At 48.7% G+C, this 25,109-nt stretch overlaps 1 protein-coding gene across 2 annotated transcripts in view; it reads left to right on the top strand.

Annotated features, from left to right (window-relative positions):
* The window catches only part of Slc35f3 (solute carrier family 35 member F3), a 242,414-nt gene that overhangs the window by 134,283 nt on the left and 83,022 nt on the right, over nt 1–25,109 (top strand). The window contains exon 1 of one of the 2 annotated variants that reach the window (XM_085843511.1): nt 12,046–12,362. The exons of the other annotated variant lie outside the window; for it this stretch is intronic. Within the exon in view, the coding sequence (XP_085699637.1) occupies nt 12,287–12,362 (76 nt within the window). The 5' untranslated portion in view covers nt 12,046–12,286. Of the gene's footprint in view, nt 1–12,045; nt 12,363–25,109 lie in introns of those variants that run through there. 2 annotated transcript variants of the gene reach the window in all.

Below are 25,109 nucleotides of genomic sequence, written 5' to 3'. Positions count from 1 at the left end.
TAGAGAGGGGATTTCCAGTTTTGAAAATACATCACTTGAAAGACGTGAATGTCCTGGCTGGATCTTGCCCAAAGCTTAAACTGAATGCTAAGGAGATGCCTCTTTCATTCAACCCCAGAAGATGCTTAAGATGCAGCAGGCCCTGGCTCCATCGATCTATGCTGCTCTGGGCCTGGGGTGACTGCAGCTGTGAAGCGGCCCAGCCATTCAGGCTGCTCCTGCGCTTGCTTCTGGGGGTATATTTAGGCTGTTCCTATTTAGCGCTCCCAGAATAGCCACCGTTTTTTGTTTCTCAATCGTCCTCTAAGTTTTTGCTCCTTCCTGCTTCAAACTGAGAGTGACATATGACATAATTGATGATTTCCAAACCTTCCCCCATTCCAGGAGCCTGCCCTTTCAAATGACATCTAAGCCCTCAGGGATGTGATCCTCAGTGGTATCCCAGACCTCCTCTGGGTAGAGGGCGCCATGGCTAAGACAGAGAGTCGGAGTCCCAGCATCCACCCCCAGCGTGCTTTGATCACCGCTGCTTAAGTTCAGAATGAAGTTTGCTGTGAATAATAATATCCTGGGATGAGAACCGACTTGTGCTTGCCCGGCATTGTTTCTGGGGATTCAGATGTCTTTGTAATCCAAGTGCTTCCTGACAGTGTAGGTTTCATCTATTTCTGGGTGCCAACCAGCCCCAGGGATAGTTGAATTGAGTCCCTTTGGCCCATTTTGTGTGCTCCCTGTGTGAAACACATAGAGCTTTGAAGCTCCTGGGTGAGCTGGGTCTGCAAGTCTTTCCAGCGTGGCTACTTTACATACAGCTAATCCCAAATTAGACTCCTGCCATCAGTAGAGTATCTGATACCTGCTCCCTCTAAATAAGAGATCAAGGTTAAACCAAAACTCTTCTGTGGGCACTGAAGATAAATTGAGCATAGCACAGGAGCCCCCAAGGTCAGTTCCCAGCCTCGAGAGGGACCTGGAGACCGGAGTGGTGAGTGCCCTGGCTTGCTTTCTATTGCTGTGTAAAACACTGACCCAAAGCAACTTATAGAGAGAAGGGGTTTATTTGCCTTACACTTCCAAGGTCACAGTCCACCTTCCGAGGAAATCATAGCAGGAAGCGGGAGGCAGAAACTCAAGAGTCCTGCTTCCCAGCTTGCTTCCGCTCTGGACCACCCCTCTGTGTGCTAACCCTGAGGAAATACTTCCCAAAAGATTTCACCTCAGAGATGCTGGTGTGGTGTCTTACCGACCACAGCTGGTCTGTCCCACGTAGCCAGCACCCGGTCTCCCAGCAAAACAAAGGTTTCACTTGAGTGGCTTCTTCATTAGCAACAGCCGGTTCTACAGCCCCAGCATCAGAAACCCAAGACATGCAAGACACTTGCATGCTGGTTTCTTTACGTTGGAAGCTTTAGGAAGGAAAAGTTGTGAATGCAGAGAGCTGTGCTTTCAATGCTGGCAAAAACAAAACAAAAAAACAAAAACACAAAAAACAAAAACAAAACAAACAAACAAAAAAAAACCTAACAGTTGAAGGGAAGGGTGGTGATGTACAGTTCTTTGCTTGTTTGGTGTACAGTTTTCCTAGCTCCATAGTCTAGTAGGGAGGGTCAAACACTAGTGTTCAGCTTGCATTCTCCTTTTTATGCAGCTAGAAACTTCAGTCCCTGGAATGGTGCTGCCCAGAGCTAGAGGGAACCCTTCACTTCAGTTTAACATAATCTAGAAACTCCCTCAAAGACATAGCCAGAGGCTTGCCTCCCAGCCACTTCTAGAGCCTGTCAAGGTGACAGTATTAACTACCACAGTTGAGGACTGAGCTATACCGCACTGGTGGTGATGCCCGTTTGGGCTTTTATATATCAAGCCAAATAAATCTATCCTGGTAAGTGATGATAAATGAATAGCTTAAAGGGTTCACAAAAACCCACGTGTGCGAGGGTTCTCTAAAAAGTGTTTCTAGCAGTGTACTGAAGCCGAGGCTACAGCGTGATATATGCGGAAAGGAACAAATGGCGTGGCTAGGGCTGAGCCCTCCCTGGCCCACTGTGCTCCCCACAGTCCTGAAGCCATACTGGACATATAGGTGTCAAGTTCTTTACTAACCTGAGAAGCCAGGGCACATGAACTCAGGACATAGAACACAGTCCACTCCTGTTTAAGGGGCCAGGGCACCTGTGCTCAGGACACAGGACACGGCCCACATGCCTGTCAGAACCTGCCACAGTGGTTTTGTCCGCTCATACACAAACATTCCAAGGCAAAACCCAAATGACAGCTCAGCAGGAATGAGAAGACAGGAAAGAGAAGAGAAAGACAGCAGTGAAGCAGAGACAGGAGAAGCTTCTAGAAGGCCAGGCTACTTCTCTGTGCAAACCCCGGTAGAAAGTAGTGCCATCCTAGTGGCCATAATAACGGCCTTCTGGAGAAAGCCCTCCATGCAGAGCTCTGGGTGGAAGCTTCTTCATTCTGCAGGAGGCAGCCAGCTCTCAGCAGCACCTTGTGTGTTATTCTGTTCTGTTACTGACATGCTCCAAAATGACTGCAACAAGAACCTGGGCCTAGAATGATGGCTTAGTGAGTAGAGTGCTTGCCTCACCAGGATGAGGACCCAAGTTCAAATCCCCGGCACTCACATAAAAAGCCACATGTAACAGCATATTGCTGACATCCTAGCACTAGGGAGACAGAGATAGGAGAATCCCTGGGACTTGCTGGTCAGCCAGTCTTGACGCATCAGCTAGCTCTGGGCTTAGAGAGAGACTCTGAAAAATAAGGCAGAGAACAATTAAAAGCACTCAAGGTCAACCTCCACCTCCATGCACAGGAGCACGCATGCATGTGCACCTGCACACGTGTATGTGCATGTGGCATGCTTGCACACACACACAAATACACATACACAAAAAATAAATATGGAAAACAAGAACAGACAGTGACTGTCAGTGTAATAAGCATATATTTCTAAGGAGACGGGATGGCAACGTCTTTAAAAGCCTAACCTGAAAAGGTTTTATATAACGATAGAAATCGTCTCCTTTAAAAAAGGAAAGCTGTCCCAGGCTTGCTTCATACTCCCTCCCAAGGACGCCGCTAACTCTTGTTAGCCTTACATCGTGCGTAAAGAGCAGGTTTTTAGAACTTTTACGCTGTTGTGAGCAGAAAGACTGCCACCACCCATTCTGGAGAACTGAACTTCTAAAAGGAGATGACCTTCCCATGAGTCTTGCTCCCAAGGAGAAAGCGGGTGAATCACTCTGCTGGTAGGACTCAGAAAACTCAACAGTTAGGAAGGTACAAATGGTCGCTGCCTTGGATTTTTCTGGGTGAACGAGATAAATAGACAATGACGATATTTGGCATATACATGTTGAATGAGGCCGATGCCCTGTGATCTACGCATGGCGGGCTCCGAGTTGAATATGAAACGTATTCTGTTTTCCTTCTGGATGTTATCCTTGAATGTTAGCTAATTCATCTCACCATTGGCATCCCATTCTTGCCTATGAATCCTCCTCTCATTCTTTCCCGTTTCCCTGTCGGCCGACATTCCCACCTCACTGATACAAAAAGAACCTGAGTATGCATCTTTGCCAATTATCTTTATGTCAGATTGTTTGTTGGTTCATATTTTTTTCAAGATGATATAATGGTCAACGTACTTTTAGGTTTATCCTATGATTTATTTGTACTTGTGCAGGTCTCCCCTTCCCCCTCTCCTCCCCCTCCCCTCCCCCTCCCTCTCTCCTCTTTCCCTCTCCCCATTCACTCTTCCCTCTCTCTCTTTCCCCTTCCCCTCTCCCCTCTCCCCTTCTCCCCCTCTCCCTCTCCTCCCCCTCTTCCTTCTCCCCTCTCCCTCTCCTCCCCCTCCCATGCTGGTATCTAAGGAATCCAGAAGAGGGCACTGGGTTCCCTGGAGCTGGAGTTACAGGCAGTTGTTAACTGCTAGACATAGGTGCTGGGAACCTAGCTCCGGTCCCCTGGAAGCACAGTAAGAGCCTAACTGCACAGCCATTCCTTAAGGCCTATGATAGTTAAAGGTCAACTTACACAACCTTGGATCAAACGGAAGAGAGTCTCAATGAGGGACTGTCCACATGGAGTTGGCCTGTGGACATGTCTGAGAGAGGCTGCCTTGATTGCCCTAGTAGAATGGGCAGTATCCTTCCTTCCTCTGGGGCCTTGGACTGTATAAGGGACCAAGTTGAGCACAAGCAAGCACACAAGCAACCACCTATACATTCATTTCTCTCTGCTCCTGGCTGTGGTTATGATGTGACTAGCTGTTTGCACTTCCTATCACCTTGACTTTCCCATGTGAATTGTGAGCTAAAAAAAATGTTCAATGGGATGGGAGGGGGTGGAATACCACACCCACATGAATGAAGGGTCTCCTGTTATTTAGAGCAGGGGAGTGGGGCTTGTATTTTGTCTCTGCTCTCTCCCTCTCGCTTTCTCTCTCTCCTCTCCTTTCTCTCCCCCTCCCCTCTTTACCCACCTCCTCTCTTTCTTTTCTCGCCCCTCTCCTCTCTCTGTCTCCCCCCTCCTCTTTCCTCTCCCATGTCTCCTCCCTCCCCTCTCTCCCTTCTTTCTTCTCTCCCTCCTCTCTGAGGGCTCTGTCACGGATGGGAAACAGTGCCCAATGACCGTGACCCTAAAGTCATCTGTGTAGTATGATTTATTTTGTGTGCCTGGCCCTTTAAAGGACCCTATGTCCTTCAGTGTCAGTTGCCTCTTGGAGTTCTGGGAGCAGGAGAGGATATAAAAAGCCAGCAGAGGCTGAGAACTAGGAGTGGGATTCAGGTGTAGGATTTGAGGAGGTTCCAGGAGACAGAATAATGTCAGAGGGTAGGGTTAGAGGAGACAGGTGGTGACAGCTGAAATTCGGAGAAGCTGAGCTGAGCCAGGGGAGATACTGTTAGGAGCCAGGAGAAGAATCCGTGAAGAACCACAAACAGCATCGCAGAAAGAAAGAAAGAAAGAAAGAAAGAAAGAAAGAAAGAAAGAAAGAAAGAAAGAAAGAAAGAAGAAAGAAAGAGGGAAGGAAGGAAGGAAGGAAGAAAGAAAGAAAGAAAGAAAGAAAGAAAGAAAGAAAGAAAGAAAGAAAGAAAGAAAGAAAAAAGAAAGAAAGAAGGAAGGAAGGGAAAGATGAAAGAAAGGGTACATTTGGAGCTCATCTGCCGTTCCTAGGATAACTAGTGTGGCAGAGCTGGCTCGAGCATTAAGTGGGTTTGGTCCTTTCCTTGGCGTACTAACTTAAGCACAGAGTCATGGAGGGGAGCCATGACCCAAGGCTGGAAAGAACACAACTGGGCAGTGAGTGACCACGTACAGAGCGTGGTGACCACTTCACTTAAACTAACTGGGCTCCTCCTAGTCTGCAGAGCTCCAGGAAAACATCTTGGGGTTTCTCTAGGGGCAGTCTGGAGTGTTCGGATAACCCTCACTGTGCATGTCTCTGCAGATGTGCCGTACACAGCCCCTCTCGAGTTGTGCTTTCACCTTCCTGGGACGCTGCACGGACTTCTCTGTTCTAAGATGGTTGTTCCTTGGTTGGAGTGAGGTTCCCACTTTAGACTGACAGCCCAGAGGTAGCTGAGCAAGTACACAGGGAGCTCAGGAAGGCGGCCTCAGCCTTTAGAGGGTCGACATCAGTGGCAGGCCTCAGAGACACTATGTGTCTGACATTGAGCCCCCAGAGTCCTTGTGGAAGGCGACACTACCAAAAGGTTCTACCCAGCTCCTCACTTGAGAAACACAGATGCAGCAGAAGCGCTGTCTTTGTGAGCCCAGATCTCTTCCTCCTGCTTAAGCTGAGGCAAATCCAAGTTTGGTCCCCTTGACTCGCCCTTGGAAGCAAACAATGGCGGAGGGGTGGGTTCTGGGTGGCCAAGGATCGGATGTAGGTCAGTAGTCTACAGCATGCACAGAGGCGGCAGCCGAGGAATCTGAGTACAGGCCAGCTGTGGTCGATGAGTCACCCGGACACTGGCATCAGCTATTTCTGAACTAAACAGCCTCATCTCTCCCTCCTCACCTTGAGGGGGCCTTGGTCTTCAAACACACTTCCCTAAGATCAAGGAGGAAAGAGGCTAAGACTAAAGTGGAAGAAAGTCCTCCTGTGAGCTTCCTCTACCGTGCACCACGGAGGCAGGAAAGAGACAATCAAAAGAAGAGCAGATGATGCCAGAAAATTCTGGAATTTAGAGTTGTAAGGATACTATCCATTCCTCCCTCTCTTCCTCTCTTCCTCTCTCCTTTCCTCCCTTCCTCCCTCTTTCTCTCCCTTTGTCTGCCTTCTCTCCTTCTTTCCCCTCCGTCTTCCTCCCTCTTCCCCCCTCCCCTCCCCCTGTCTCCTTAACTTTCTGTTTCTTCAGGATATGTGCTCTAGAAACCACATATCGTGTTAGACCCGGGACAGGATATGGTTGCCCGTCCCCACCCTATACCTGGGGTGCCCAGCAGGGAAAGAATGAAAACAAATGCCCTCGGGTGCTGGGTCTGACTGTTGTGTGTGGGCTATATCCACGACCAAGTCCCTGTAATTTCTCAGCTGCACCGGAAGGGTTTTCTTAAAGATGAGAGGGTTAAGCACAGGTCAGAGGTTCGGGCCCAAGATTCTGATAAGAGTATTTTTTTAAAAGATTTATTTATTTATTTTATGTATATGAGTACACTATAGTTGTACAAATGGTTGTGAGCCTTCATGTGGTTGTTGGGAATTGAATTTAGGACCACTGCTCACTCCGGTCAACCCTGCTGGTTCTGGCCAAAGATTTATTTATTATTATAAATAAGTACACTGTTACATTGTAGCTGTCTTCAGATGCACCATAAGAGGGTGTCAGATATCATTATGGGTGGTTGTGAGCCACTATGTGGTTGCTGGGATTTGAACTCAGGACCTTCAGAAGAGCAGCCACTTACCCACTGAGCCATCTCTCCAGCTCTGATAAGAGTACTCTTTTCTGAGCTGAAGCCCACTGCTGGAAGGACTTTATGGAACATCGTGTTTTCCTTTCCCTACTGGAGAAGGACGTTTCATATCTGCAGGACCTGCTGTATATAAGCTAACGTGTCAGTCTGTACATCCACTCCTCATGATGGCCACCAACTAGATTTCTCACAGGTTCTGGGGGAGGTAGTCCTGTCCCAGGGAGCAGCATCTCCTTGTGAGAAGCATTGTTGTTGGTCAGCGCTGAGGACTGATTCTGGAAGTCCCTGCATGCTAAGCAAGTGCTCCCCCACTCTTCTACGCCTTACATCTCTGACACTATCACTCTCAGCCCAGCCCAAGTCTTTGGTCATCACTCTATCCTCCTGAGGAGCAGAGAGTTACAGACCTGTGCCCCCAGGCCCGGCTTCCAGGTGGCCCCCTCTGCTCAGTTCCAGCACACCTGGCTCTGCTCCCTAGAAGGCACCACCCGGAGTCACCCCTGCGCACGTGAAACTGGGCCCTGACAAGCAAGCAGACACCCTTGCTCCAACCTCTTTCTTTGCTTGTGTTTAGTGTGACCCCAGCTCGAGGCTTTAGCTCAACACTAGGGTGAAGCGTTATCTCTTCACTGTTGGGTGGTGGGTGGTTTGGGGGACAGAGGGACATAGATGGATGTCCGGCTGTGATATCCAGTGATCGTGCTCTATATACCCTCAACCTGGAGAGAGGAGAGTCAGTTTGCTGGTCCTGAGAGAGGGAAGGATGTGGGGTAATGGGGATGGTCACTGAGCACCCACCTGGCTCTTTTTCTTGTCCTTGACCAGACTGGAAGGGACATCCTCACCCCCTGGACACCCAAGTTTCTCAGACAGACTCAGGGCCCCTTTCTTACTGGGGGATGATACAGGCTCCACTCTGAACCCTCCTGGGCGCTGTCCTCTGGTTTATCTGCTTCCTGGCGCCTCTTTAAGTGACTCTTTTTAAGTACCAGTAACCACAAAAATAATTTGTTATTCTTAACTATTTAATTCTGTGAAGGACAGTGTTGCTACTTCACAGTGAATTAATTGAAATAGTCTGCCTACCTTCCCACTCCTGAAAACCCTCCTGCATTTATTTATTTTATTTTTTTAATTTCCAGCACACTATGTAAAAGGCTTCACAGCACCTACCATGGGCAATATGTAAGCAATAAGAAAGACAAACTCACAATGGGAGGCACAATGGGTAAAGCATTTGCCGTGCAAGCATGAGGACCTGAGTTCAAACCCCCAGAAGTCGCATAAAAGCTTGAATGCCTGTAGTCCTGGCCCTACTACAGGGAGATGGAGGCAGAGTCAGGAGAGCACTGGGAAGCTCTCTGGCCAGCTAGCCTGATATACAGAGCCGGGAAACAACAGAGAGACAGTGCCCCAGCCAGGTGAGATGTGAGGGTTGGTACTGAAAACAGTCCTTGGAATGTCAGCACACAAACACCATGACATGTGTGTGCAGTGTTCACACACACACACACACACACACACACTGCATATACACACAAAACAAAGATAATTGCTCGTAATCAGCATTCATTTTTGTAAAGGGCAGACAGAAGAGAAGAGAGTGGGCATCCTATGGCAGAACATTCCCGTGTTGTAACGATAATACTTTAAGTAATACAGCGTTTATGCACACATATACATACTGCATATGCACTTAGGTGTGCGTCTATGTGTACCTCATTTACATGCATACACATTTATGTATAAAGGTGATGATATCTAAGATATCTCCCCAATTTTCAGTATAATGTCTGGCTCACAGAGATCCAAATTCATCCTTTGGATATATAATTATTTTCTTTCTTTTTTTTTTTTTTTTTTTTTTTGGTTTTTCGAGACAGGGTTTCTCTGTGTAGCCCTGGCTGTCCTGGCACTCACTTTGTAGACCAGGCTGGCCTCGAACTCAGAAATCCGCCTGCCTCTGCCTCCTAATTATTTTCTGTATGTGGGCGTTGAACCCAGAGTCTCAAACATGCTAGGCAAGCCCCCTATCCCTGGGTGTTGTTCACAGCTCTCCTTTTAGTTTCATTTGGGGACAGAGTCTCACCAAGTTGCCCAAGCTGACCTTGACATCCCTCTGTCACTCAGGCAGGACTTGATCTTGTGGTCCTCCTGCCTCGATTTCTGTCTGCCACCATGCCTGGATAGAGTAGTTTCATTTGATTTTGTCTTTATGTGTATGGGTGTTTTGCACACACATATGTCTGTGCCCAATTGTATGTCTAGGGCCTTCAAAAGCTAGAAGATGGACTCTGATTCCCTGGAACTGGAGTTACAGATGGTGGTGAGCCACCATGTCGATGTTGAGAATAAAACCTGGGTCCTCTGCAAGAGCAGCTGGTGCTGTTCGTTGCTGGGCCGTCTCCCCGGCCCCTAGTGTAGGTTTCTGCTAGGCGCAAAATGCATTTTTGACTATATAAAAACAAAAACAGTGGAACAGCTCCTAGCAGTCGGAATCTGCTCTCACTGGACATCCGGCAAAAAGCAGCATTCTGAGATATGGGGAGGCGGCGACAATTCTTACCTAGAGAGATGGTTCCACACACCCCAAACTTTAGCAGGGCCTGGGAGATTATCACGTTTATAGTTTTAGAAACTTTCTTTCAGCTCTGTTACCTTTTAATAATGCAAATCTAACAGAAACACCAGGAGATAAACGGCAGAGTTAGTGCCAGGCCAGGCCGGGAGTAGAATGCTTGCTTAGCACACACACGACCCTATTCCCACTCAGAACCAGGAAACCTGAGTTGATCTTCAGAGAGGACACATTACAGTTGAGGTTACAGAGATGACTCAGTCTATAAAGTACTCGAGTTGCAAGCCCGATGACCAGAGTTTAATCCCTAGAACCCACATTTTAGAAGTTGGAAATGGTGACCTGTGTGGGGCCAGCCTAGCCTACTAGTCCGGTTCCAGGCCACTGGGAGACCTGTCTCAAAAAAAACATGATAGGCAGCCTTTGGGGAGCAACAGGTGAGTCTTCTAACCTTGGTCTCAATTGTGTGCACACACAGGCACAAAACCTGAGCAGACAGACACTGGCACAAGTGGGGGAGGGGTGGAACCTTGCGATAGAGTCTGAGCTGCTGCTTCTCGGGGGTAGAACCTGCACTGAGTTGACTGATGGGTGCCTCCAGGCGACCATTTCCATCTGTAAAGCTGCAACTCAGGTGATTGGCTCTATTTAAGATGTGTCCCCATGCTTTGGTAGTCTTTAGGAAGTCTAAGCCTCACTTGAGCCCTATGGATGGACTATGACAGGGGGGGGACTTAAAACACGTGCCTGTAACTACATTTAATCAAGATTAGACCTCAGTTCTGAGGCTCTCAGAACTGTAACTTTGTGCTGAAGATTCCCCCAAAAGGTCTTTCAGACAACATGAGCCTGAGGACCCCTGAGCAGAGCCTAGGTTAAGGGCATGTTTGGCCTTCACCTCATACATCTTGATGGATATCATGACTGTATAACCTAGCCATACTGGCTGGTATTGTGTGTCAACTTGACACAAGCTGGAGTTATCACAGAGAAAGGAGCCTCCCTTGAGGAAATGCCTCCATGAGATCCAGCTGTAAGGCATTTTCTCAATTAGTGATCAGGGGTGGGAGAGCCCATTGTGGGTGGTGCCATCCCGGGGCTGGTAGTCCTGGGTTCTATAAGAAAGCAGGCTGAGCAAGCCAAGGGAAGAAAGCCAGTAAGTAACATCCCTCCACATCCCTCCATGGCCTCTGCATCAGCTCCTGCTTCCTGACCTGCTTGAGTTCCAGTCCTGACTTCCTTTAATTATGAACAGCAATGTGGAAGTGTACGCTGAATAAACCCTTTCCTCCCCAACTTGCTTCTTGGTCATGATGTTTGTGTAGGAATAGAAACCCTGACTAAGACACTAGCACATTTAATTTAACCTCTAAGCTTGTATCTAAAGAAGGGAATGGCTCTATACCATCATCAGTAGTGAGTGGTCTTGGGTAAGACAAGTTCCCACGAAGAGTAATTCAGAGACTGCCACTAGAGGGCTCTGCAGTGACCTGGGAACCTCTTCCCTGCAGAGATGGAAGAGCAACCTTGAGGAGCCCTGGCCCTGTGTAGATTCTATCCCTGTGTTTATCTTTGCCATTCAGGAAGATGAATCAGGAGTAGCTACTTCTAGGAGCTTCCTCTGGAGACCTGGGCATATGCAAGTGGACAGCACCAGAAACAGCTGGTTGGAACTGCACTCAGGGAATTTTGTCATGGTGGTACCATTCTCCACCTGTGTCTGAGCGCCTGGTGCCCTTATGGAGATTATAATGATGTCATACAGTGCAATAGCGATTCTGAGACAGACTCTGAAACTCCCTGTAGTCTTTAGGGGTGGGCACAGTGATACCAGCGTAGTTGTTTCTAGAACTTTCTTTTTGTCCCCCCCAGGAGTTTGGCCTCTCGAGTCTTTTCTTTTTTAAAAGAAATATTTTTTTTATTTATGTATATATGTATTGCCTGGCTGTACGTGCACAGTGTGTGTGCAGGTGCCGGCTGAGGCCAGAGGAGGGCTTCAGGTCCCCTGAAACTGGAGTTACAGGGGGTTGTGAGCCATCTTCTACGAAGGTGAGGGGTGGGAACCGAACCCAAATCCTCTGTAACAGCAGCAAGTGTTCCTCTGAGCTAGCTGGTCACTCTAGCCCTTAAGCCTTTGCTTTCTTCTAAGGACTTTGTATTTTCTTCCCGGATGGAGCTGTCGGGGGTGGGGGGGGGGGCAAAGAAAATAATTTTCTAGCCCTCCAGAAGGGAATGCAAGTTGTGGGAGTCTCCACCCCACCTCCACCTTCACTCTCTGTAAAACAATTCAGAGCCCCCGGAAGAGCCAACCACCTGCGTAGATAAACTGGTGCAACACTGTCTTTACTGCCAAGGGTCTCGCTAAGATTCGCTGGCCTCATGGAAGGGCTCATGGAGAAGGAGGGGGCCTGGGGCCGCAGTCAGGACACGGCTGGGAGCTAGGGCGCGACCGTGGGCTGCAGGGCGGGCGTCCCGGGCGGGGGCGGAGCAGGTGAGCCGGCCGGGTGGGCGTGGGGAGTGCACTTGTACGTGACGTTGGAGTTTGCAGCGAGCCGGGAGTAGGAGGCTGTGCGCGCGTGTGTGGAGCGCTGCGCGGCCAGGAGGATGTGCGCGGCGGGGCGGCCACCGCAGTGAGTCGCGGCGACAGGAGCGGGCTGCAGCCCGGGGGAGCCGGAGGCGAGGGCCAGCAGGAGGCCGCGGGCCCGGAGAGGCGCGCTGCCCGGCCCCAGGATGTAGGCGATCGGTGGCGGCGCTCCTGCTGGCGGCCGGCTCACCATGAAGAAGCACTCGGCCAGGGTGGCCCCGCTCAGCGCCTGCAACAGTCCGGTCCTGACCCTCACCAAAGTGGAAGGTAAACGCGTGGCCGCATGGTGTTGGGGTGCCCGGGCCTGAGGCGTCTGTCCCTGACCCAGAGGGACACCTGGCTGCTAGCGGGGCGGGGGCGGCAGCTTCGGGACGCTGTCCGCAGTGCAGCGTTGCTGCTGGTGGGGACCCGAAGGCTCCAGCCGCTTGGAGCTCCTGCCGGGGTGGGGTGACGCGCTATCTGCACCCAGGGCTCATACAGTGTGATGCACCTGGTGGTTCTGCACCCCTGGGTGCCCTTTCTCACTGTCCTCAGGCTTGTGCCGGCAGGGCAGAAGAAAGCCAAGTGCTAACCATTGAGTCTCTCTCTCTCTCTCTCTCTCTCTCTCTCTCTCTCTCTCTCTCTCTCTCTCTCTCTCTCTCTCTCTCTCTCTCTCTCTCTCACACACACACACACACACACACACACACACACAGGAGTGGGTGGCCTGGGTTAGGAGAATATCTCTGGCACCCCACCCCAGGAGCCTAGTGGTGAGGCCCATCTCTACTGGAAGCTAGAGACCAGTCTGGCTGATTGCAGGTGGAGAAAGATTGGCAGGTGAAGGGAATCCCGGCACCAGTCTGTAAACATGTTCTTACTCAGGCCTGATAGGCAAGAGAGGGGCTCTGAGAGGCCCACCAGAAAGTGTTCCTGCACTGCCAGTCTTTTCTTCAGCACAGAACCGCCCCCAGTCGGGGGATGTGAGAGAGAAGGGGCCACGGAGGAGGGTTGTGAGTTACTCAGACACAGCTGTCATTCTGCTGGCCTGAAAGAGGACCTTGCTTTCCAAGGGAAAGGGTCCTTCTTAGCTCTCAGCTCCTCCTGCAGGAGGCAGCTGCAGAAGGAGGAACTCTCCTCTCTGTAGCTAACCGAGCTGGCCAGGGGCAGAAAGGAGTACCTGTCTAGGGTCCAAGAGCCTCCATCCAAGTCTTTGCTGACTGGGGTAGGCATGACGCCAAAGACTCTGGTTTATGCCCACGACCTGAGTCGGGCCCTCTATGGGTCTGTGAGGTCCCTGTACCCACCTGTGTGTGTTCTATGTTGGAATAAGCCCAAGGACCAATTGCTGTTAGACCAGTGGTTCTCAGCTTGTGGGTTGTGAACCTTTTGGGGGTAACATATAAGATATCCTCATATCAGATACTTAACATTATGATCCACAACAATAGGGAAATTACAGTTATGAAGTAGCAATGACATAATCTCATGGTTGGGGGCACAACTCGAAGAACTGTATTAAAGGGTCATAGCATTAGGAAGGCTGAGAACTACTACACTAGACAAGAGGTTGGTAGGTGTGTGTTCCCAGCTCCACATTGGATCCATCCTGCTACCTGCAGATGAGGACCAGGAGCCCAGAAGGGTGGTAGACTGGTGCAAAGCCTACAGCTGCTGTGTGGTAACACACAAGAAGTCATAAGCTGTGGGACCTCAAAGTCATCCCTTTTTATCAGAATGGCATCTTGCAGTAGTGTGCAGATCCCCATTTCTCTTTACTTTTTTTTTTCTCTGTGATTGTCTCCACCCTCAGCATCCTATTCTCAAGAAAGGCTTGGGGCTGATTAGCAGCATCAGAAATTAGCAGGGGACCCGGAGCTGGAGTATCCACTCGGAAGCATCTCCACAGAAGCTAAGCACTTCCATCTGCTAGATAGGCAGGTTGAGGTTGGTTCTCTGAGGCAGCAACAGAGAATAGGCTCCCCCTAGCCAGCTTCAGGGAGGTATGCCTGAGCTGACCCTCAGTGATGAGGCCTTTCCGTTATGATTTATAACAGTAGCAGAATTACAGTTATGAAGTAGCAATAAAATAATTTTATGGTTGCGGGTGGGTACAACATGAGGAGCTGTATTAAAGGGACACAGCATTAGGAAGGTTGAGAACCACTGCCCTAGACAGAGGTTGGTAGGGGTGTGTGTGTGTGTGTGTGTGTGTGAGAGAGAGAGAGAGAGAGAGAGAGAGAGAGAATCAGAAATGCATTCAAAGGACACAGCAGACATGGGGGAGGGTCCTGGAGGTCACCTGGTGGGAGAGGAGGAAACTGACAGCCCTCCCCCATTACCTTAGTGAACACAAGTCTTCCTTTCACACTCCCATGGCATCCACTTTATCATGGTCATTTCCATATGCATGTCTGTGGCTCATGGCAAAGGTGGAGAATTAAGACAGGGATGGATGGAGGACTGAGTCTGCCCCTTGTAGAGTATGGTTTCAGTGAATCACAAACCCTGAGCATCAGCTTTCTCAACTGTAAAGGAGGTGAGGTACAGCCTGCCTCAACAGATCTCGGAGTCAGGAATTACAATAAAGGCAATACCTAACATGTGCCGGTCACACACAGTAGGTGCTTTGTGTGTGTCTGTGTGTGCATGTGTGCACACATGTGTATGGTTAGTTCTCCAGTCACAGGTCCTCTCGTTCCACACACATCTTACCTCTCTGCATGTACAAGACAAGTCAACAAGCCAGCTGGCCAGCTGACAGGCCTACTCCTCGCTTGTAGGCTCACACACAATACTTTCCCTCTACCTGACTTTTTTCCCTTAACGCTTTTGCTCAGTCTGACTTGGGGGCATATTTTCTAAACGATTTACATATCGTGTGTCTCTTTGGAGTTGTTGAACCATTTTGTTTTGCCTTGAATGCACAGGACCGGGTGGTCTCCATTCTGGAGCTGTTTGTGTGTGAGTGGTTGATTAGGCTACAGGGGTGGAATGCAGCGAGCGAGCAAGGGATATTTATTAGCTTGTGCAGTGTGTCATCTGAGGGAAGGCAAGAAGGCACCAGCATGTGGTACATATAAAACCAAAATAGAAAATGCAATGCTTGGTTGAGCTCAGAGGCAGGAAGACGGACAGAATGACTTCAACCTTTACTTCAACTCTCTGTACTTTGCGCCCTGTAGCTGCTGAGCAGGACCCTGAAAATGACATAACTGAACAATGTCAGCTTCATTAGCTTGAAGGAGATAGAGGAGTAGATAAAATATCAGAAACAAGGTAAAAAAAGAAATCTAGCACAGAAGCCAAAACAAAAACAGAAAAGCTGGGAATTGAAGAGGTGTCCCTGGGGAGGAAGCCTTCTGAGGAGGAGATCTTTCTGGAAGGAAGAGCTTCTATGGGGCAGACTTCTGAGATCAGGCTTCTCTGAGAAGTCCTGATGAGAAGGCCTGGCTGAGAGGAAGCCTTCCGGATGAGATGTTCTTCTGAGGAGGAGGCTGAGGAGGAGGAGGTAGCTTTCTCTGAGGAGAGGGCATAGAGAAGAGGCCTTTCTGAAGAGGTCTTCTGAGGAGGAGGCTGAGGAGGAGGAGGTAGCTTTCTCTGAGGAGAGGGCATAGAGAAGAGGCCTTTCTGAAGAGGTCTTCTGAGGAGGAGGTGGCCTTTCTAAGGAGGGGGTGACCTTCTCGAGGAGAAGTCCTAAGGAGGTGGCTTCTCTGAGGGGAAGGCAGGAGGAGGCAGGCTTTTTTAAAAAAGACCCTCTAAGGAGGCCTTTCGTACAAGATGCTTCTGTAAGAGGAGGCCTTCTTGAAGAAACTTCTTTCTTTAGAGGCTTTTCCAAGGAGGAAGATTTCCTGAGGAGAACAGCCTTCTGAAGGGAGGGAGGCTTTCTGATGAACAACCTTCCTATTGGAGGCCTTTCTGAAGATGTAGCCTTCCTGAAGAGGAAGTCCTGTAAGGTAGAAGTATTATCACAGAGACAGGGGAGGGGGGATATGAGAAACTCTGTTAGGCACAGAGGGAATGAGAAGCTACTTCAGGCAGAGGAAACAGTGTGTAGACTTGGCCTGGCTGGGAAGAATGAAGAGAGGTGGGGCTAGCTCTCTGGTTGAGAGTGGGGTGGAGGTTTAAAACTGTTTTCTGTCCAGGTGAAGGTTCTCCTCAGGTCTCTCAGGGTACCTGGTTTTCATACTCCGCTTCCTGGCTTTCCTGACAGGAGAAGATGCTGAGTATTGATGACCAGCATGTCTCTAGTAGAGCAGCAATTGCTTCAGTCATCTATATACACAATCAGCCAATTCATGGTCAATAGAATTACACTTAATGGGAATTAATAGTTGAGAACAATGCAGTGAAGTCCCCTAGGAGGACCAACTGTCAGCACTGCAGACACAGGAAATGCTTTGATGTAGGATGGATGGAGTTTAAGGCCCCACATTCTCAGCTGAATGAGTCAAGCTCTTGGGAATAATTTCTCTTGTGTAAATTGGGGTGATATGTTTCCCTTAATAATGACAATAATAGCTTTATGCTGTGGTGGTGAGATTTTCAGTTTGGTTTTGGTATTTTTGCTGTTTAACTGTTTTGAGTTTGAGTTTTTTGTTTTGTTGGTTGTAGTTTTTATGTGTAGTAGTTTCATGTGGGGGTCAGCATGTTAGGGTAGGCTCATGGGCATGTGTGAGTGAGCATGTGTGAGAGAGTATGTGTGTGTGTATGTGTGTGTGCATGTGTGTATACATGTGTGTGCATGAGTGTATGTGACTGTGAGTGTATGTGTGTCACACATGTATGCACACATGTGTCCGTGTATGTGAGCCATGTGCAAGTGTGTGCATACATGTGTACACACGTGTGTGCATGAGTATGTATGCATGTGTAAATGTGTGTAGGTGTGAGTGTATGTATGTATGTGCATGTCACAAATGCATGCATACATGTGTGTGTTGTATGGGTGCATGTGTGAATGTATAAGCATGTGTGTGCATGTATGTGCATGAGTGTGTATATGTATGAATGTATATGTGTGTGCACATGTGTATAAATGTGTGCATTGTGTGCATGTATATGTCTATGCCTTGTGTGTGTGTGTGTGTGTGTGTGTGTGTAGAACACGAAGGCCAACCTTAAGCTTATTTCCTCAGGTGCTCCTTGTTTGCTGTGTTTGTGCCCCTTGTTTTTTGTTTTTGTTTTTGATTTTTTTTGAGACAGAGTCTCTCATTTGCCTGGATCTCACTGATTGGCTGGTCTGACTGGCCAGAGGCCCCCAGGATCCTCCCCATCTGAGATTACAGATGAGTCACCACTGTGCTCAGATTTGTTTATTTTAACCTGGGTTCTGGACAATTGGATTCAGTCCTCAAGCTTGCATGTTGAGCACTTTGCTTACTGGGCCTCTCCCAGCTGAGTGGTTGTTTTTGTTTTGTTTTGTTTGTTTGGATTTGGTTCTGAGATACAGTCCTGCTGTGTAGCCCAGGCTGGCCTGGAATTCCTAATCCTCCTGTCTCAGCTTCCATAGTGCTGAGATTGTAGACATCCACTGCTATCTCATGCTAACAGTGATGAATGGCGGCTCACCATATTACAGACTGTGGCCTATGGAAGCTTGTGCTATTAGCCCAGCTCCTCCTATAAAAGACTGAGCCCTGTAACACCATTCTACAAACAAGGAGTCTGAGGCTCCCAGGGCCATTAGAAGCAAGAAGGCTTGGATACAGATGCCAAAGACTTGAAATATCTGGGTTCCGTTTAAGGAGCAAGAATTGCACGAGCTTGAGGCACTTGGTAGGTGCTCAGTGAATTGCATGCCCTGAGGCTCCCACTGTGGTGTGCGTGACTCAATGATCTAGATCCCCATCCAGGCTCTGGGGATTGATGCCTACTGCTGATGACACTATTGGTGCCTCTGCCCCAGGGGTGTGAGGCCATCTCAGCTGCCCCTCACAGCAGGTAGAAAGCAGAGATGGAATCAGGGTGTATCAAGAGATAAAATGCTCCCAGGTCCACCCCACAAAGATCTGCTTCTTCCATTGAGGCCCTACCTTCCAGAGTTCCCAGAAGCTTCCAAAATAATGCTACCAGCTGGGGGCAGGGTTAAGCTTTCAAAACATGGACCTGTGGGGGGTGCTTCCTATTCTAATCATAATCCTGAACAACAAACAAACAAATACTCGAACTAAAGTACTCAATGATACCTCTGCAGGTCTGAGTTTCTGAGTCAGGATGAGTAGGTTCTTGGCAAAAAGTCTCTGAACCCAAGGATCATCATCTGCTTGGTCAGGCCTAGGTTGGAAATATACAGGATAAGGACAGTTATATGCTAATTACATCTATCATCTATAAAGCCATAGAGTTTCTGAACAAATGGGAAATGTCAGGTTTGTACACGTGTGAATAGATTATCTGTTGCTGGGCTGGGAGATGGCTCAGTAAGAGTGCTTGTCTTTTAAGCACGGCAATGTGGGTTCAAACCCCCAGAACCCATGTAAAACACCATGCATGCATGTTTGCATGCCTGTACCCCCAGAGCTGCATGGTGCAATGTCAGGGGGACCCCTGGGGCCTCTGGCCTTGCTCCTAACTCAATGAGAGACCCTGTGTCCAGGGATAATGTAGCAAGTGTCAGAGCTACCACCACACCTACACTGCATAACAGACAAACATATAAACAAGTAAATATCACCCACTGACATCTTTGTGGTTTCCATGGGAAAAGTGTAAACCAAACGGACATTTTAGCAAGTGTGAGCTCACTTCTGCCCGAGACTGACATGGCCCAGGGTTCACTCCTGACAATATTCCCTCTTCTTTGGGAAAAAGACATAAGCCAACAGGACCATTTCCTATAAAACCCAAGCCTGACCTCCAAATCCTGCTTAGGATCCGTCTTCTCATCAGGCTTAGAATGGTGGGTAATCACGCATTCACTTGCCTCTCCCAGGAGTATGGTTGGAGTGATGTGGACAGGGATGTGGCCTTTGTTCCTGGCTGCCACCAAGGTACATAATAAGATAGTGTGGCTGACGGAGAGAACCTCAAAGACCAGGAGAAAAGGGATTGGTGGCCAGTGCTTAGGTTTACTAAAGAGTCAAGAGAGGGAGCAGAGAGGACAAGGCAGACACAGGGACACTGGGCTCCATGGGGAGACAGTATTGAAGCAGGAGTCGGGGATGAGGAAAGAAACAGTGTGAGGGTTTGGAAAAATAAGACAGAGATGCTCAGCCTGCATCCCAAACCTGCATCATCCGCCACACCACAGTGAGTGATTCTTAAGAGAGAGTTAGGGCAGACTAAAAACAACCAAAGCTATTGGATGAAGTAAGCCAATTGATGTGTGTGTGTGTGTGTGTCTGTATGTCTGTGAATGAATATGTGTGTATGTGTCTGTATGTCTGTGTATGTGTGTGTCTGTGTGTTTTGTGTGTGTGTGTGTATCTATGTGTGTGTGTCTGTCTGTCTGTGTGTCTGTATATGTATCTGTGTGTATGTGTCTTACGTTTGCCTGTGTGTGTGTCTTTGTGTCTGTCTGTGTCTGTGTGTCTCTGTCTGTATCTGTGTGTGTGCCTGTATATTTGTGTAATTGTATGATTGTGTTTTGATCTGTGTGTTTGTCTCTATGTGTGTCTGTGTGCCTCTGTCTGTGTCTGTCTGTGTGTGTTCATGTGTATGTTTGTGTATTTGTGTGTTTGTGTGTCTGTGTGTGTGTCAGACTGTGTGTTGGTCTATGTGTGTATGTGTGACTGTATGTGTGCCTGTGTATTTATGTGTGTGAGAGAGAGAGACTGTGTGTCTGTGTGTGTGTGTCAGTGTGTGCGTGTGTCAGTGTGTGTGTGTGTCTGTGGATATGTGTGTCTGTGTGTCAGTGTGTGTGTGTATGTGTCTATGTGTGTGTATGTGTGTGTGTGTGTGTGTGACTGTATGTGTGCCTGTGTATTTATGTGTGTGAGAAAGAGAGACTGTGTGTCTGTGTCTGTGTGTGTGTGTCAGTGTGTGCGTGTGTCAGTGTGTGTGTGTCTCTGTGGATGTGTCTATGTGTGTGTGTCTGTGGATATGTGTGTGTCTGTGTCTGTGTGTCAGTGTGTGTGTGTGTCTGTGTATGTGTCTATGTGTGTGTATGTGTATGTGTGTGTGTGTGTGTGTGTGTGTGCATGCATGCATATGATTGAAGCTGTGGTGGGGAAGCTTTGAGAGCTCCTGGTGGAGGAGCTTGGAAGATGACTTACTTGGTCAACTGGTCATCACCAAGCATGAGGAACTGAGTTTGTCCATGTAGAAAGTGGGGCATGGAGATCCAGAGAGGTGCGAACGAGCAGATTCTGGGGCTCACCAGCCCTCAAGTAGTAAACCTGTGAACTCCAGATTCGGTGGAAAACGAATCTCAAGTGACAACAACAACAACACAGAGTGGTTGAAGTAAACACCTGACCTTGACCTATGGCCTCTACATGTACCATACACACACATGCATGTACACACACCCCTTACATACACATACACAATCAAAAGAAAATGCCCACTGGAGAGGAGCTAGTAGAGATGAGGATACACTGAGAAGCTGCTGTGTGAGTTTGTGTGTGTGTGTGTGTGTGTGTGTGTGTGCAAGCGAGTGAGAGAGAAACAATGTATGGTGCATTAGTGACAGACTGAGACTGTTGCCATGAACATCCATATCCTAACCACTGTACCCTCATAGCAGGATGAGGACAGGACAGAGGACCAATCAACAAATCAAGGTGCCTGAGCTGAGCAGAGTGATAGGAAATATCAGGCACCAAAGAAGCCAGGAAGACTGGGCCTGAATGCATCAGGGGATGGAAAGACTTCTGGCAATAAGAGCAAATAAAGGAGGGGTCACCTTTCTTTGAGACCAAGAAAAGGGTTGAGTTTGAGCAATGTTGGGATCTCGGCAGTGCCTACAGGGGCAGCTGGCGGGAGAGATGTGGCAAGGTTAGAGGGAGAATCAGGTCTCAGGTAATAAACGGGCAAGAGCACAGTTCTGACAGGCACCTTATGTATGCAGTACTGCGGAGAGGAGAGATCTAAACAGTCGCACCGAGGACTGGAGAATGGGGCAGCATGGCGTCTGTAGGAAGAGAGCCAAGGGAAAGGGCCAGGGTGAGTGATACATCAGCCACAGCCGAGAGAGGGTGTTTTGCAGAAACAGTCTTAAGTGGGTGCTGGTCTACCAGCCAGATGGTGAGGGGTGAGTCTCCTGGCTTAGAATGGGGAAGTGGTTGCCAACTGGGCTTTGTAAGAGCCTTAGCCTGAGCAGTTTGGGGAGTTGTAATATCTTGAAGGTAAAATAGAGCTGATTCCTTAGTAGGTGCTCAGGACATGGAGGAGGAGAAGAGCCACAGTAGGAAATCACAGGTAGAGAGGAAATGGGGCTGGGAGCCCCTGAGAGGGAGCTGGGAAGAGATGGTGGGCCGAGAAGCAGCACAATTCAGAGGCGGGAAGCCTCAAGACCCACTCCGGGTACTTTGATCTTTGCAACATAGGAAGTGGAGTTTTCATCTGCCTCAGATGATGGATACAGACCAAAAGCTCCAAGAGGTGGGAACAGGTTCAGAATAGCTCTGCAGAGAGAGAGCCAAAGAGGGATTTAATTCTTAAAAGCCTTTCTGGCGAGTGAGGCTTTCTCACTGGGTAAGACATCTTGTACCTTGGGGGAAGGGTCTCAAAGGAAGACCGCCAAATGAGGTGTCAGGATACCAACCTTCTTTTTCTACCCCTGCTGCACTCACTAATTAATATCTCAGACATGTCACCTTGGCCTCTGGGGACTGGCTGTCTCTTTCCTCAGGACTAGATCTTCCATCAGTTCTTTGAGCAGGAACATTCCATGAATCCAGCAAGTGTCTGACTCATTAAGAGATTGGTGTATCAGATTAAAGCTCTTTGCCAACATAACCCGAGGTAAAGAGTAGAGCTCTGGGTGACCCAGACAGGACAAACAGGGACTGGAGTGTGTGGGCATGGGCAAGCATGTGCCCGTGTGAACTTGCTGATTTACACTTTGGGGGGCAATTTTGATCAGTGGGGGTTGTAAGGCTTGCAGCAGGACTCCAGTTTGCTCTGTAGTCAGCATCAGGAAGTTAAGAGATGGAACTCTAGATAATAGGGTTACAAAAAGTGAATTACAAACAAACCCAAAGAGAAGCTGAAGCCGGGCAATGGGAGAGATATTATGGCTACCCAGGCCACAGGTGTGTGTGTGTGTGTGTGTGTGTGTGTGTATGTATGTGTGTGTATGTGTGTATCTGTGTGTCTCTCAGTGTATGTTTGTGTGCCTATGTCTCCATGTGCCTTTTTGTGTGTCTGTGTCTGTATGAGTGTATCTGTGCCTATCTCTCTGCATGTGTCTGTGTTTCTTGTGTGTCTCTGTGTGGTTCTTTGCATGTGTGTGTGTCTGTGTGTATCTGTGTGTGTCTGTATGTGTGTATGTATGTGTGTCTGCGTATCTGTGTGTGTCTATGTGTGTGTATCTGTGTGTGTCTGTGTATGTGTGTGCATATCTGTGTGTATCTGTGTGTATGTATATGTGTGTCTGTGTCTATGTGTGTCTGTTTGTGTCTATGTGTGTGTCTGTGTGTATGTATATGTGTCTGTATGTCTGTGTCTATGTGTTTCTGTGTGTGTATGTGTCTGTGTGTGTGTGTCTGTGTGTGTGTTTGTGTCTGTGTGTGTGTAACCTCCATGCTCTGGGTAAACTGTCATATGCCACTCCCAAGGTGTACAAGGCCCATCCTGAGCAGAAGACTGACCTGAAAGGCCATGTTCAGTACCCTAAAACCAACCCCTGCATCCCTCACCAACAAGTTTACTCTTGCCTCCTTGATACCACTGCTGCTTTTCTGTGAACACAGGAAGCTCAGAAAACAGTTTTCAATTCAAGATAAAATGCTCAGTGGCCTGTGCCTTCAGCTGTAAGTCTGCTCTGTCCTTTTGTTTGTTTCCATCAGAAAGTCCAGCCAATCAAAACTAGAGGACTAGAGGAGTCACCCGACCTGGCAAGTAGCCCACAGTCATGTGGAGTAAAGTTGGCCAGATGCCCCTTCCTGAAGGGTCCAAAGTCTTTGAGGGGAAAGCTGCTTCCTAGGGGGCAGTCCTGCATATAATCCACCCACTTGTTAACTCACATTTGCCCTGAGAGGTCCTAGAGCCTGAAGTCTCAGGTTCTACACACATCATCTTCAACAGGGAAAAAAAACACCAGAAACTAAAAGTAGTGAGTTCCATCTGGGTGCATGTGAAGGTCGGAGGCCACTGGGGCCTCGGCAGCTCTGAGGTGCCTGTTGCACGTGTTCAGAGACTCAGGAGCACCCTGAGTTTGCTGGACAGGCTGTGACTAGCAGGGCACAAGGATTAAGACTGATCCAAGGGAACTCACATTGTTTGGGGCAAGAAGAGATACACACTCCTTCTCAGAACAGATACCAAGGCTTCTTCCAAGGCACGTACAGTCTGACTTGGAGCTGTTGCTGGCCAGCCAGCTCCTTACGGGACAGAACTGGCCATGGGCTCTGTGATTGCAGGCCTATCTTAAGTCTGTGAGGCAATGCCATGGAGCCGTGTGGGAGTTTTCTGGAGATGTACGAGGAAAGGAGGGGGAAGGGGTACTCCAACAAGGGCTCTGCTCCCTGGGTGGTGGTCTTGCTCATTATCTTTCTGGTTGTGGAGGCAAAACATGAAATGTTGGCATCTCAGAGTAGGAAGGGTATATTTCAGCTCATGATTCCCTACCATGATGGTCATGGACTTACCCTCTGACACTGTAAGCAAGCCCCCAGTTAACTGCTTTCTTTTCAATGTTACCCCAGTCATGGTGTCTCCTCGTAGCAATTGAGCAGTAACTAAGATACTCCCACAAGTCTTCTTATTGCCCGGAAAGATCAGTTCTTAACATAAAACACCAATCCCATTTATATAAAGATGTCTTCCCAGAGCCCATAGCTTCTCCCATCTCTATGCACTGCCTCCACTGGGGATTTCATTTCACAGCTAAAGTTGAAGTAATTCCCAAGGGGAAGAGCTGTTGAGGGGAACACACTCCTTTTGACCCTGTGTGGTTCCCTCTCCTCCTAGAAGGGTACCAAACTAAAGCCTCTGCCACCTATGCTGGTCATCAAGTCCTGCAGAGTGACAGATCTGGTTCCTCATGAGCACAGGATGCACATGTATCCCACACACCATAGACTACAGAGCCAATTGCCTTTGTCCCCTCACACTTCTCAAGGAGAGAAGGTGTTGACATGCTGACCTGTGATGGGGCTCTCCTCCCAGCTTGCAGCTGGCTGTCTTCTTGCTGGGTTCTCACCTGGCCTTTTCCTATATATGTGCAGGCAAAGTGAAGAGTTCTCTGGTAAGAAGAGAAATACCTGGGACTGGGAAGATGGCTCAGCTGGTAAATGGCTTGCCTTGCAAGCATGGGGACCTGGGTTCCATTGTCAGAGCACACATAAAAAGCCAGGTGTGCAGATGTGCCTGCACACAGTTATGATCTCAGCACTGGGGAAGTAGAGACAGATGGGCCATTGGAGCTGGCTAGCCAAGCCAGCCTAGCTGATTGGATGCACTCTAGTTACTTTGGAGACCCGGTCTCAAAAGGCAAGATCAATGATTCCACCTGTAGCTGGTCACCCAAGTCCTGCCAAGTGGCAGGTCTAGGTCTGTGCCAGGTCCTCCTGAGCACAGCATACATTCTGCCTTGTGCCCCTGTGATTAATGATCCCAGCATGGACAAACTGCAGAACCCAGGCACAACTTTTGTCCTCACACTTATGGAGGTCTGAAGGTCACTAGGAATGACACCCCAGGTTAACCTCTGACCTCTACATATATGTGCCCACATACAAAAAGAACACTCATTGCATCAAGCTAGAGCCTTATTCCAACTTCATTTACTTCCCTTAATCTCTTCTCCCCCAAGGTCCTCCCTCCCAGCATAGCCACAACTTCAACCTATGATTCTTAAAAGCATGCCATCTCCCTAGCACACCCAAATCCCTAAATATCAAATCCTAGCCCAGAACCCCACAGACT

The sequence above is a fragment of the Mus caroli genome, unplaced genomic scaffold (genome assembly GCF_978045245.1).
Source record: "Mus caroli unplaced genomic scaffold, Mus_caroli_1 scaffold_10, whole genome shotgun sequence".
Lineage (NCBI taxonomy): Eukaryota > Metazoa > Chordata > Mammalia > Rodentia > Muridae > Mus > Mus caroli.
This window is presented reverse-complemented; position numbering and strand designations above follow the sequence as displayed.